Raw genomic sequence first — 14,230 nt, 5'->3', positions numbered from 1 at the left:
ATATTTCTTATAGGAATATTTCTTTTGAATCAAGGCAAAGATGGGAGGCTCTTAAAATAACAGAGGAAATAATGGTGCAAGATTATCTTTGGTTACAGCATGTGATTATTCTTCTTTTATTTTATCCCTAAATTGCTTATGTTTTCTCAGATGAATTTTTATTAACTTTTAAACTTTTTGGTTTTAACAGAAATAGTAACAAAAACAAAACATACAGATTACTGGTTGTATTACAAAGCTTAGGCATTTTAGAGACTGTTATAGATCAGAATGTGAACTGAGGGTAATAAGGAAAGGTCATTGTACTTTTATGACTTAAATTTTGTTTAAATGTTGGAAAGTTGTGCACTTGGTTGCTTAATGTTGATGATTTTTGGAAAGGACATCTGTTTTTTTGTTTTTTATTACATTAGGGACTAATAGTTTTGAAAGTTTATGATTCCTTTTTGAAGTCATGGGAAGCTAGCAGGAGATGAATCCCTGGTGTCACAGTTCGAACTCCGAACATTTTCCTGCCTTGGCTATATTGTTGTACAGAATGCCTGGCTTTGGTGGTGCTTTGATTTTAAGTACTGGCCTGGGTACTTGTACTTGATTTTAAGTACTCTTGTTAACCACGAAGTTAACGAGTAATTTATTTAGCCAGGTTTTGTTTCATAAGATAGTGTTCTATGAAGTATACACTTATTCTCAGGTGGAAAAATTACGTTTAAAAGTTCACTGCCCATAATGTGACAAAAAAAAACCCCAAAACCCTAAGACCTTTTAAAATTTGTTCATAGGTTTTTGGTTGTCATGTTTAGTGGTAAATTGTTCTGGTAATTTCAGTATTTAGTATGTTAAAGGATAATGATCAAAAACTCATTAATCTTGAAGAACTACTGAGTGTGATAAAACAGCCTTTTCTGTACAAAAATCTTAACAGTTCACTGAAAATGAGGGATTATTTATGTGGGAAGACTGCTGTTCTCTGATCTCTAGGGTTTCATTTCAGTGATTTATTCATTAGTGGTCAAAGGTGATTGAACTTGCAGGTCATTGACAGACATCTGACCAATTATTTTCCTGTTCTTCATGATTACCTTTTTTCTTCTTATGTCTCTAGATTTCAGTGCATTAATACTAGGGCACATAGCTGTATTAGCTACCCAGTTTCTCAAATATCAGAAGAAATTTTGGTGATTTACTATAATAGGAAATTCTGGTGTCATTTTGGTCCCTGATAGCTAATACCCCCGCCCTCTCCATCCTGACTTCATACCTAATGAGTATTTCTCTTTAATGAGTGATGTGGTATTTAGATTTTGAAGACTTAGAGATTTATAGCTGGCTGGCAACATTTATTCTAAGAAATACTACATCTGATTATCTTTTTAAAAAACAGCTTTGAGATATGCATATATTGCACAGTTCACCCAATTAAAGTATACAGTTTAGTGGTTTTTAGTATATTTGCAGTTGTGCAGTCATCACCATCAACTTTAGAAACTTTTCATCACCACAAAAAGAAACCCCATTAGCAGCAGTCATTCCCCAATTTCCCCCAATTCCTCTAGCCCTAGGCAGCCACTAATATGCTTTCTGGGGATTTCTTATAAATGGAATCATGCGCTATGTAGTCTTTGATTGGCAGCTTTTACAGAGCATAATGTAAGGTTCATGCATATTGTAGCATGTATCAGGACTTCATTTCTTTTTATTGCCAAATAATTTTATTGCATGGATATACATTTTTTTTTGTCAGTTGATATAAATTGGGGTTATTTTCACTTTTTGGCTGTTAGGAATAGTGCTGCTATGAATATTTGTGTACAAATTTTTGTGTGGGCCCATTGTCTTCATTCCCTTGGATGTATACCTAGGAGTGGAACTGCTAGGTACTTTGGTAACTTCCAAAATGACTGTACCATTTTACATTCCCACCAGCAGATTAGTTTTTTCATACCCTTGCCAACACTTGTCTCTGTCTTCTTGTTTGTAGCCAGTAGTAGGTGTGAAGTGGTATCTCATTAAATCTGCTTGGTGTGATGGCTTCAGTTATTTTAATTTACTAAGTACTGATTTGGGTTCACAGAATTTAGTATGTGAGTTGCTTTTAGGTTTGAGTAAGACAGTCAGGACTTGTAATGAAGATGGAAACCAGGTTTTAAAAGTCATGATTTACTGCATAGTTTCTAGTGATTATTAAGCACTTCTTTCGATATGTTATAAAAGGTTTGTTAAATACATGTTGTTTTAGTGTCTTGCTGAGATTTTTAATGGCTTCTTATAGTTTCTTTGGTTTTTTAAAAATAATTGGGGCATTTAGAAATAAGTAATTCTCCAGGTAAGTGAAATTCTCAGTATTTATTAAATTCATGTGATTATAGTAGCTCTGAGAAGTACAAAGTAGGATAAAAAAAATTTAAGTCTCTGAAGGTAGGGCCTCTCATAGCCTCTAGCTTGGGACTTTTATTTAATCAAGTTGCCTAGTCTAGTGTATAATATTGATTGGGTTAAGTAGAGCTATTGAAGAGTATTTTAATTAAGTTTTGTGGAGCAATGCCATGTTTAATTCAGCCTTTTTCCTTTGAGGAGATAGTGTTTTAAACATAAATTTGTTTTCTTTATTACATTTTTTCCTAAGAACTCAGTCTTAGGGATCAGATTTGAATTTGAATCCTACCATGTCAACTTATTAGCTATATGACTTTGGCTAAATTACTTTAAACATGTGTGAGGTAGTATTGTTAGCAGTGAAGGAAAGGATATAGAATTAAGTAATACGGCTGTTCTGAGGATTACATGACATAATTAAATAGTCTAGTATTGTGCTAAAATAGATGAATTCTCTTTTTCTCCTTGAATCCGTCTTTGCTTTAGCCTTTAGTTTCTCACAGACATGCTTGATAGAATTAGAAATATGCATTTACTTCTAAATGTTTTTAATATTCAAATTATTGTCTTCTAGCATCTCATGTAAAAAGGTGTGAGTTAAGTGAAAAAGTGTAGTAAAAGTCTGCTACTGTGTTATATGAAGACAGTGGATTGGGAAGCTGCTGATCAGGTCTCTTGTCATTTTTTTTTTTTTAAGATTTTATTTATTTATTTGAAAGAAAGAGAGCGAGCGAGCGTGCACGTGAGAGCACAAGCAGCAGAGGGAGAGGGAGAAGCAGGCTCCCTGCTGAGCAGAGAGCCTGATGCGGGACTTGATCCCCTTACCAACTGAGCCACCCAGGCACCCCTCTTGTCATCTTTTGCAATTTTGAAAAACTTACAGGAAACTCAGCTTTAAATCTGAGTTTGTTGTTTTCCCTTTGGCTAACACAATTGAATTTGTCCAAATGGATGAAAGTGAAATTATAAGCCAATCTTGAATAAATTGCACTGCTTCACTCAAAACTGTCCAGTGGATGGGTACTTGGGTAGCTCAGGTTAAGCATCCAGCTCTTGATTCCAGCTCAGGTCATGATCTTAGGGTCATGAGAGAGAGTCCCCCATCTAGCTCCCCACTCAGCAGGGAATCTCTTTCTCTCCCTCTGCCCCTCCCCCCACTGGCATGCTCTCTTGTGCTCTCTCTCTAAAATAAATAAATCTTAAAAAAAATTGTCCAGTAGAAGTATAATTTGTGCTAAGTATGTAATTTAAAATTACCTAGTAGACATATGGGAAGAAACCAGGTGAAATTAATTTTAATATTTTATTTTACCCCGTATATATAAAATATCTTTTCAACACATAATCACCGTAAAAATCATTAATGAGATATTGTACATTGGTTTGTGCTGAATCTTTGAAATCAGAAATATGGTGTGTTCTGTACTTTCAACATACTTCAAATTGGACTAGTTACATTTCAAGAGTCATGTATACTAGTGACCGATAAATGTTCATACTTAAAAAATCTTTCTCTTACGGCAGATTTTATTGAAATCTAGTTAGTGGCAGGAAACTGTCTTTACATAGTTTTAACAGAACACGAAATGGCAAAGAACATTGATTCCACCTGTTCCTGTTTTAAAGCATGGAGACGTGCTCAGGTTACCTCAGGTGATAAGAGATTTATTGTAAGGATTGTTGAGGGAGGAAAGGTACCCCAACATAGTCAATCTCTGCAGTTGTAGTGAAACAGACTCTGGAAGCTAACAATGTGTTTCCTCAAATACCCTCTTCCTCTCCCCAACCCTTCACCTCCCTCCCACCAAGCAGTGGAAGTCGTTTTCATGTGAAGTCAGTGTTTATAAAACATAAAAATTGCGGGGGCGCCTGGGTGGCTCAGTTGGTTAAGCGACTGCCTTCGGCTCAGGTCATGATCCTGGAGTCCCAGGATCGAGTCCCGCATCGGGCTCCCTGCTCAGCAGGGAGTCTGCTTCTCCCTCTGACCCTCCCTCCTCTCATGCTCTCTCTCTCTATCTCATTCTCTCTCTCAAATAAATAAATAAAATCTTTAAAAAAAAAAATTGCGCTGTACTGGTTTAAGTGAAGGTTAGGGGGCTGATCTCTGCCATCCTCTTTTCCCTCTTCTGCTCTTCTCCTACTTCTCCATTTTCCTTCACCTTGAGGACCTTCTGAGGATCTTCTGGACAGTGAAAACTCCTGTAACACCAAGTCATTCTTCACCAACTGGAATAGCAGTAACTCTATTGGCCCTGTTTTTGCTTTGGGCACACATTGGCAACCCTGGTAATTGCCATGCCCCTCAGATTCTGTACCTGCTGCTCCCTTTTCTGGTCACCTTCTTTTTAGCTTCTATTTGTCTTTTTACCATGACTAGTGTCAGCTTCTTCTCCTGCTACTAATTACCAGTCTTTATGTCTCCTATTCAAGTAGCTCAAAAAATAGGATCTAATTGATCAGTCATTATCCAACGTAGAGTCACTTCTGTTGGGGTCTACCAGGCTTCCGCCTCCAGTTCTAAAAATGGCTGCCTTTGGCACAAAAGCCCATTCCTCATCCTTTAACATGTAGCCGAGATAACAGGGTCACATGACACAAAGGTGGGCAAAGAATGTCTGGTTGCTTTCCTCACAAGGTGGCTGTGGGTATTTTGGCCTATTCGTCATACATGTTGCGCTATACTTTCTTAATATCTCAGTTAATCATAAATGGAAAGCTTTTTTGTTTCATCTTTAGCTTGGTGGTAGTGGTAATGATAACAGTCTCAGCTATCACTTACTGAATATTTCCCATGTGCAGGAATAGTAGTAAGCATTTTATATGTAGTAACTCATGAGCTCTGTGATATGTTTTACTGGTGAAGGAACTGAGTCACATTGATGTATGAATTGCCTTGTTCAAAGTTTATAACTTTTCATTAGTGGAACTGGGACTTGAATATAGGCAGTCAGCTTTTTTCCAAATGGTAAAGACTTAAAATCTATAGCTTAACATTTCAGAACTGCAACTGACCAGGACAATGATCTCTCAGAATTTTCCCCTATTTTACAGATGAGAAAATTGACAGGTTAGGTATGTTGCCTAAGTTCACAGAGTCTAGTCATTGCCAGGAGCTCAGAGTTTCTAATTCCTAGGCTAGTACTCTATTACAGAGCAAGTACCTAAGATACATGAGGTTTTGAGTGTTGATCTTGAAACTCACACCTGTTAAGTGTTAGCAGATCTAGTAAGTGGATACATAATATATGGTTGTACACAATCATCCATGTAGGCTATTATGTTATTAGACTATTTAGCTTGAAGATAGTATATATATGGAGAAGAAAAGAATAAGCAGGGTACTGAGGTTGATTAGCCACAAAACTTGTTTATTGACTTCATCTCCTTGCATGTAGCTGAAGGTGAAAGTACTTTCTGCCAGGTTAAAATCTTCCTGAGAGGTTATGTGTGGAGTGATGGAGAAATGTCCAGTTTAATGCATGGTGGATGAAATAATTTGAAATACAATGAAGGCACACCACCCTAGAATGTTTGGTAAAGAAATGTGGATTAAAGATGTAAAAAAGCTAATTATGCTAGATGTGAAATTTTAGTTACTCTCTTTGAAAAAACATTTCTATAAGGCATCTCAGTTTTTTAATGAAATATGACTATGAAGTAAGTGGCTTACTAAATAAAGGGTTAGCATAATAGCTATGGCATAATTAAATGACATACTAAATGACATAAATTTATAACTTTAATGTTTATGGGTAGTCCTATCCAAATAGGGTATTTAAATTCTTAAGAATGTCTATACTTCTTGAAAGTCAATAAAATACAGAAGCCTAGTATATTCCTTTAAGTCAGTAAAGTGAGACTATCTCAGATTGTTTTCCTTGTTAGAAATGCAGATTCTCAGACACCATCCCAGACATCAAGGTACATTTAGAATGGGATTCAGTTATCTGGGTTTTAACAAACCCTTCAGGTGATTCCTGAACCACTGCCATAGAAGTAACCAAGGTAGCACTTGAAACAGTTTCATTTTGTTGTGTTAAAAGAAAGTGTAGTATTTTCCTGCCAAAGCTTTGGAATCATTAATAAACAATCAGCTCAACCAATGTCTTGTCTTTTTTGAGAGGGAGAGAGAGAATCTTAAGCAGGCTCCAGGTTCCATGGTCTTTTCTTGATAAAAGTTGTGATTGTGGTAAATTCTATTTTTAGTATATCTGGTAGAAAGAATAGATATATAGGCATTGGAAAGTCATGGCTTCATATTTTGTCTCAGACATACACTAATTGTCCTTCAGGAAGTTTCTTGATCTTTTTTTTTTTTTTAAGATTTTATTTATTTATCTGACAGATGGAGAAAGAGCACAAGTAGGCAGAGCGGCAGGAAGAGGGAGAGGGAGAAGCAGGCTCTCCGCTGAGCAGGGAGCCTGATGTAGGGCTCGATCCCAGGACCCTGGGATCATGACCTGAGCCGAAGGCAGATGCTTAACCGACTGAGCCACCCAGGTGCCCCTTGATCTTTTTCAAGGCTATAGCTTCTTGTCTGAAAAATAGAATAATACCATCCATCTGGGAGGATCATAGCAAGGATTGGAAGTAATGTAAGTGCTAAACACTTAATAGGCTTTAAAAGATTATTCATTATTCGGGCACCTGGGTGGCTCACTTGGTTGAGTGCCCGACTCTTGGTTTCTGCTCAGGTCGTGATCTTCTAGGTCGTGAGATCAAGTCCCCTGTTGAGCCTTGTGCTGGTTCATTGGGGAGTCTACTTGAAGATTTTCTCCCTCTGCCCCTCCCCCTAGTCATGTATACACTCTCTGTCTCAAAATAAATCTTAAAAAAAAAAAAAGATTATTCATTATTAAATCTTAAGCTTTGTTGTTTTCTTCCAGTTTACAGACTGCAGCTTCCTCAATACTATTTATATTTATTAAAACTAATTTGAAATGTTAGTCATGTAATAATTCAGAGATAGCAGTTCTTTATCTTCCTAAATCATTCTTGGCAAATCCTGTACATATTCTACTCCTTTGTCACCTAATACTACATTAAGGAGAAATTCCAGACTAACTAGAAATGAACTCAGTTCACTTGACACAGTGCTTTTGTTAAACTGTCAGTTAAGTCTCAGCCTGGATTAAACTCTTCTAGAATCTAGAAGGAAACCAAGTATGTTTTTGTTAATTGTAGTTAAAAGAAAATTGGAAGAATGATTTCATTCTGCATCTCTTTGGAGCTAAGTTATACCTTAGGTAGGATTAAAAAAAATTTAATGTGAATTTTAGGACACTTGATAATTTGCTGTGTGTATTTATAAAATGAGAATTGGGACTCATTGGACTCACTGTATTTCGCTAGTATTGAAAGAATGACATTGATGGCATGAATGTTGGCTAGGATCCATATTTTTCACTCTACATTTTGCTAAATTATATAATATTTTCATGGCTCCAAAGTAAAAACTATAAAACAAGGGACGTTCAGCAAAGTCTAGGTTCCAACCCTGTGCTCTCTTATCACTGTTCTCTTCATCTCCCCATAGGTAATCCTAGGTTTTACATAAGTAAGCTCTACATGCAACACGGGGCTTGAACTTATGACCCTGAGATCAAGAGTTGCATGGTCTTCCAACTGAGCCAGCCAGGCACCCCTGGTTTTTTAATCTTGTTAAACATTTAAATAAACACATACACATTAATTTTTTCCTTTGAATAAGAGGTAACATTTATATTGTTTTACACCTTTTTCACTCATTTCATGGCAGTGTATAGATTTTCTTATAGTATTTTACAACTGCATAATCCTCAGCTGCATAGTACTCTATCATGTACATGTACCATAGTTTATTCAACTATATTCTATTGATATTTAGTTTGCTTCCAGTCTTTTGCTATTATAAATAGTATTTTGCCAGTATATTTTAGGAATAAATTCCTAGAAGTGAGATTGTGGGTCAAAGTATAAATGTAGATGTAATTTTGCTAGCTGTTGCCAACTGTCCCTCCATAGAGTTGTAACAATTTCTCTTCCCATTAGTAATGTATGAGAAGTCTTATTTCCTCACACTTTTGTCACTAGACTATGTTAGACTTGTAGATTTTTGCTAATCTGATAGGTGAGAAATGATTATGTTAGGGTAGTTTTAATTAGTATTTCCCTTATGAGTGAGATCATCTTTTCACTTAAATTTTTGAACTAGCTTCATATTTGTGCACATTTTTTTTCAGGTACTGGTGCTACTATCCTGAGGAATTACTCTCTGGATTTTTTTTCTCTTTGGGAGTGGTAATAATCACTTAAACAGTATTACTAGGCATGTATGATTAAATAAAAAAGATCTATTTATGTATTTTTTGTATTTAAAGAAGTGACGTTCTAATTTGGGAAAAGGGACTGTATGAAGATCATCATGATTCAGTGAAATAAATGCTGGTGGAGATAAATACCAAGCTTTGTGGAAGCACTTAGCCTGGGATGAAATGACTTGGGTATCAGGAATTTTATTAGTTAGCATGTGAATTGTTCTTCAGATTGAGTCTTTAAGGAAGAGGAGATTGCTAGGTTTACCCTCCCTTAGAGTATTCCTGCCAGAGGAAGCAATGCCAAGGAAGAATATGGTGCTGAGGACTCCTGGGTCACCTGGTTTTGTGGGTAGGGATAAGGGGAGTGGACATTGAGACTGCATCTGGACCATGAGGATTTGCTAAGTCTCTACTTGTTGACTCTAAACCCACTTCTTTAAAAAAAATTTTTTTTTAATTTTTTAAGAAATCTCTGCAACCAACATGGGGCTCAAACTCAAAACCCTGAGATCAAGAGTTGATGCTCTACTGACTGAGTCAGCCAGGTGCTCCCCTAAACCCATTTCTAAATTAAGATAACCACAGCAGTGCCAAGTTGAAAAATTGGATTAAAATATTCATGTTCCTCTTAATTTTCTCCCTGAGGCACACATTCTCTCTTGATAATCTTCCTGCTCCTCACGTTTTTGAATAAACTTGGGAAGAGAATGCTGGGAAGTAGAGTGATTTCATTCCCTCCTTCCCTTTTTATTGTTGAACAAGCCCAAAGTTTTTACTTTTTGTCCGTGCCATACTTTTAATTTATCATTACATCTTCCTTTTTGCCAAGTTCAAGGCTCCTTATGCAATAGCTTGTTTGACTTGGTAGAGAGTGAAGATCTGGGTAGGGGAAGGTGCTTGTGAGAGAGTTTATGAGTCTGGAAAGGTAGGCAGGGACTAAGCTAGATGGTCAGAAGCCTTGTATCTCATTTTGAGGAATTTGTATTTTGTCCTGGTGGAGAGCCTCTAAAAAACCTGAAATGGGTGAGGAACAGAGGAGAGGGGTTGGAGGAGGGGAATGACAAGATAAGCTTTTCATTTTTGAGAAGTAATTTTGATGACTGTGTCGAGGAAGGTGGATAGGAGAAAGTACAGTATAGGTGAGAGAGCAGTGCTTCTCCAACCAGCAGCAGCATCACATGGGGACTTTTTAGAAATACAGATTCTGACGCCCCATCCCAGAACCCTGGGGGTGGGTGCAGCAATCTGTGTTTGATTCTGATGCATGCCAAAGCTTGGGACTAGAGACAGAAAAGTCAGTGAGGCTGTATTACAGTTTGTAAATGCTTTTTCATGTTACTTACATAGTTGGTTTTTGTTGAGATGTTCATGTTTGTGTCTTACATTCATTCACAAGAAAAGTAGATGAACTCTCTAGGATTTGGGGACTTATTTATTTGAAAGCCTAATATGAAAAGATTTGAAAAGCTGGGATATTATGGTAATATATTATACTTGGAAAAGGGGAAACCGTTCAGGACGCAGTAAACTATAGTCAACTGAAACTATTGGAGTAGAATACAACAAGTAAGTGGTGCTTAATCTTGGATGCTCTAGATGTTGCCTGTACATGACATTGATTTGTAATGTGGTATTTGTATCTGCAGTAGGGAAAAGTGATAGGAGATATTGTAAAAAAAAAAAAAAAAAAAAAAGGGGGGGGGGCGGGGACATGAACTCATTGTGGAACCCAAAGGAAAGGATGGTGGGTTTGCCCAAGATTTCCCAAGATGGTCTTGTGCAGTCATTTCCACATAACTGTTTTCATTCTTTATATAATAGCAGTTGATTTCCATCTAACCCAGATGCAAATTTTTCATTGAGGGTGTGAGGGCTGTGGGTATAAATTTCAACCTTGTTGGAATGGGACTGAGTAAATCTGATAATCTTCTTTATTCTCCTCTGTTAGCTTTGCTGGGTGAACAAAAGTACAGATAGAGCAAGTGCTTTGTGAATATCAAAACTGTGCCTTAAAGGCTAAGTAATCTTTTTTTCTTCTTTGAATTTTATTCCAGGACCCATCAGTTACACAAGTGACAAGAAATGTTCCACCAGGACTTGATGAATATAATCCATTCTCGGATTCTAGAACAGTAAGACTATCTTAATTGGACTACTTCTAAATGTTGAAATTAAATAGGAATTATATTTCAGTTATGATTTCTTTTTTAGTTGATTGGTTAAACTTATATAAAATAAGCTGTTCGTGTTTTACTTATAATTTAGAAAGTTAAATTTTTTTTAAACAGAAAGGAGTATCAGTAATAATTGAAAATTACCATGATGGTCCTAGTGAAGTACTACAAATTTTCTTTTATGTTCTATATTGCTACTAATCCCTCCTAAGAATCTTACTACAGTTCTTAGGAGAGGGAAGTGCTTTTTGGTATAAGTGTTGTCTTCATGGTAATGTAGGGGTGATGTTTTCCTATAAAACAGAACATTCTACTCTGTGGTAGACAGACTAAAACCTCTGGAACTTTACTTGGCTTAGGAACATACTCTTTTCCTCAAAATTTAGTCTTGATTTATGTAGGGGTATGAAAAAAATCCTTAAGAAACAGGGGTTCTCTACCCTGGATGCCTATTAGAAGCACCTGGAGAATTTTATTACACTTTTCATTAGGGCCCTACTCTCTCACAGGGCACTTGTGCTTTTTGTTGTAGCTGTTTTGGTGATTGTATTCTGAACCAGTTCTGAGAACTATTGAGGTAGGTTCTGTTGAGAGTTCGTCCCCAAAATTTCTCTGGCAAATAATTTTGTTACTGTATTTTGAGTCTTTAGTGTAATTCTTACACTCAAGAGGTCTTGTAGTTTAAACACCGTTGGCTTTTGAAATACAAGTCATCCTGGTGAAGGTATTGAAGTTCTTCAATTGTATGCTTGGATTTACAGATCAGTGTAATGATCATTACGTAATCATCTCTTCCTGATGTGTGTTTTCCATAGTCTGGAAAATAATTCTCAAAGATATTGTAGTTTTAGCTTAGAAATTTATTCAAAATATTTTATATTAACATTTTAGTTTTAGGAAGAGCTTTGTACAAAGTAAAAGCATTAAAATAAGAATGAACTTTTACATTTCACTTTATTTCAAAGCCCTTATTTAACAGACTTTGCTTTTGTATAGCAACTACACCCCAGCCTGGGTTTACTAAAGTGTTCATTGAGCAAGCAAATTTCAGATTGAACCATTGGGGATGGCCAATAAGCTGACCAGTATTGACATGTAAAAATGGCAATTTCATAAGATTCAGCTGTATAGTAAATTTGTGCTATGAATGTATGTATGTATGAGAGTGCATTTGGTTGTAGTTGAAAGGGAGAAAAAGAAGAGCTGTATATTTTATTCCACAAGATGTAGTTCTTTTAATATGATTTCGGGGGGTGGAGGTGGGACCAAGACTCGTTAATATTTGTTGGTAAAGAATGAAAAGAGGTTTGCATATAATTTTTTGTAAGATTTTACTAGCAAGAAGTATGGTGGACTTATTAAAAGTAGCAGCTGTAGATTGTTCTTAGCAGTAGTATTAGTACTCTTTACCAAGTTGTCTACTTTGTGTCATGTGCTTTACCTATCATTACTGAATTCTTATAACATTCAAAATGGATATTTTTTATTTCTGTTTTACTGATAAAGAATCTGAGACACTGGTCATCCAGATAGTAAGTGGCAGAATTGGTTTAACTAACTCATCTGTTTTCTCTAAAGCTTTTGCCTTTTACATTTTGCTAGTTCTGTCTTTAGAGAAAGGTGCTTAAGAATAGAAGGTACAGTGCTGGTCTACGAAAAATTTCTCACCTAATTGGAATTTAAAACAATTACACAAAGAAGATAGAGCCAGGAAAAAGAAAACATAAAAGTGTAAATTATAGTTTGAAACAGAGTTTTTGCAATCAAGGAAAGGTTTTCTGAAAGAGAATAATCTTATGTAGGTAGCTAGGCAATACAGACAAGCCAATTTAAAATGAAACACTTAGATTTGATAGAGTATCAGAACCAGGGAAATGTAACTTATTGTAACATATGCATTTTCCAGTGAACTTTTTTACATGATTGAAATTGTAGTTGAAATAATAAAAAAAAAAATTCCTTTGTTTTCTCTATGTATGGTATCAGAAACTTGTCTTTTTTTAAATGGTTGTGACTATTTTCCAAAACAGAAAAGATGTATTTGGATAATTGATTTAAGTAATATGTTAGAACTCAATCCAAATACTGTTTTAGTTGATTGATGGTATTCATATTTATTTTAGAAAAATACTAGTGAAAATCAAGCTTCTGAATTGGTGCATAAGGGTGTGGTGAAATACTTAAGGTCAAGTGAGAAGATCCATCAGCAGAATGAGTGTATAAACTATAAGATTTAGGGGGCTAGAGTGCGTGAGCGCCACTCCACTGCCAAGCGACCGTGGGAAAATTCCAAAAAAGTCAAACAAAACAAAAAACCAGTACCGGGCAAAGCCAAATTTGCAAGCCACAGAACCCAGGCAGAAGCGTCCTTTCTGCCACTGCCCAAACTGCTGAAGCAGCTCTGGCGCAGACCACCCGGTTTATTCCCCACTTTTGGTGGTGAACATCCTCTAGTATCTTCTTAAAAGGGTGTGTGGAAGAGGACTAGGAAAGATGGCGGAGGAGTAGGGGACCCTATTTCAACTGGTCCCCGGAATTGAGCTGGATATCTACCAGACCAGTCTGAGCACCCACGAAACCAGCCTGAGACGTAAGAAGATCTGGATCTCTACAAACAGAATAGCGCAGGCAGTTGGTTTCGAGGTACTAAGCGGGGAGCCATGATTCCGCGGGCAGATATTGGAGGATAAACGGCAGTGGGAGGGTGCCTGGCCATGGGGATCCTACACCACCGGTGAGCAACAGCCTCGCGCGCTGGGGACGGGGCACAGACTCGCAGACCGGTAGCGGCGGGGAAAGGACTTTAGGGCAGCCCCCGGGACGGAAACCCGGAGCGGTGGGGTCATGCGTGTGAACTGGGGGCGGCTGGCGGTTTTAGAAGCACAAAGGGCAGAGACGTGCCCCGACCTGGAGGCAGGACTGGGGGCGCTGCGGAGGGGCGCACAACCCAGGATGCTGCAGTTTATAGCAGCACGGACAGAAACGGAGACGGTGTGGCCTGGAGAGCTCACTGAAGAACAGACTGCGGTCTCTCTGCTCTGAGGCAGAGGGTTGGAAAGGTCTCTTCTGCTCTGACTCGTGGAAGAGACGTGGAAAGCCGCAAGGAAAGCCGCCAGAGAACAAAAGCCCCAAAAACTGATTCCCACTGCCACAGGGGGGCAGGGCAACTCCGCCCAAACAGGGTTGCCTGAGTAACAGCTCGGCAGGCCCCTCCCCCAGAAGACAGGCTGGGAAAACAAGAGGCCAGCTACCCTAAGGTCCCAAGAAAACAGGTGCATCTTGCTTGGGTTCTGGTCAATAATTTGGACTCTATACATTCCCTCAAACACCCGTCAACAGAATGACTAGGAGGAGGAGCCCCCAAAATAGAAAAGATTCAGAGAT

General features: G+C 37.5%; 1 protein-coding gene across 1 annotated transcript in view; it reads left to right on the top strand.

The window, feature by feature from the left end:
• The window catches only part of SCAMP1 (secretory carrier membrane protein 1), a 122,849-nt gene that overhangs the window by 18,808 nt on the left and 89,811 nt on the right, over window positions 1-14,230 (top strand). The window contains exon 2 of the mRNA XM_036082621.2: window positions 10,727-10,804. Coding sequence (XP_035938514.1) covers window positions 10,727-10,804 — 78 coding nt within the window. The remainder of the gene's footprint in view (window positions 1-10,726; window positions 10,805-14,230) is intronic.

This window comes from Halichoerus grypus, chromosome 2, assembly GCF_964656455.1.
Source record: "Halichoerus grypus chromosome 2, mHalGry1.hap1.1, whole genome shotgun sequence".
Lineage (NCBI taxonomy): Eukaryota > Metazoa > Chordata > Mammalia > Carnivora > Phocidae > Halichoerus > Halichoerus grypus.
Note: the sequence above shows the minus strand (reverse complement) of the source record. Positions and strands in the feature narration are given on the sequence as shown.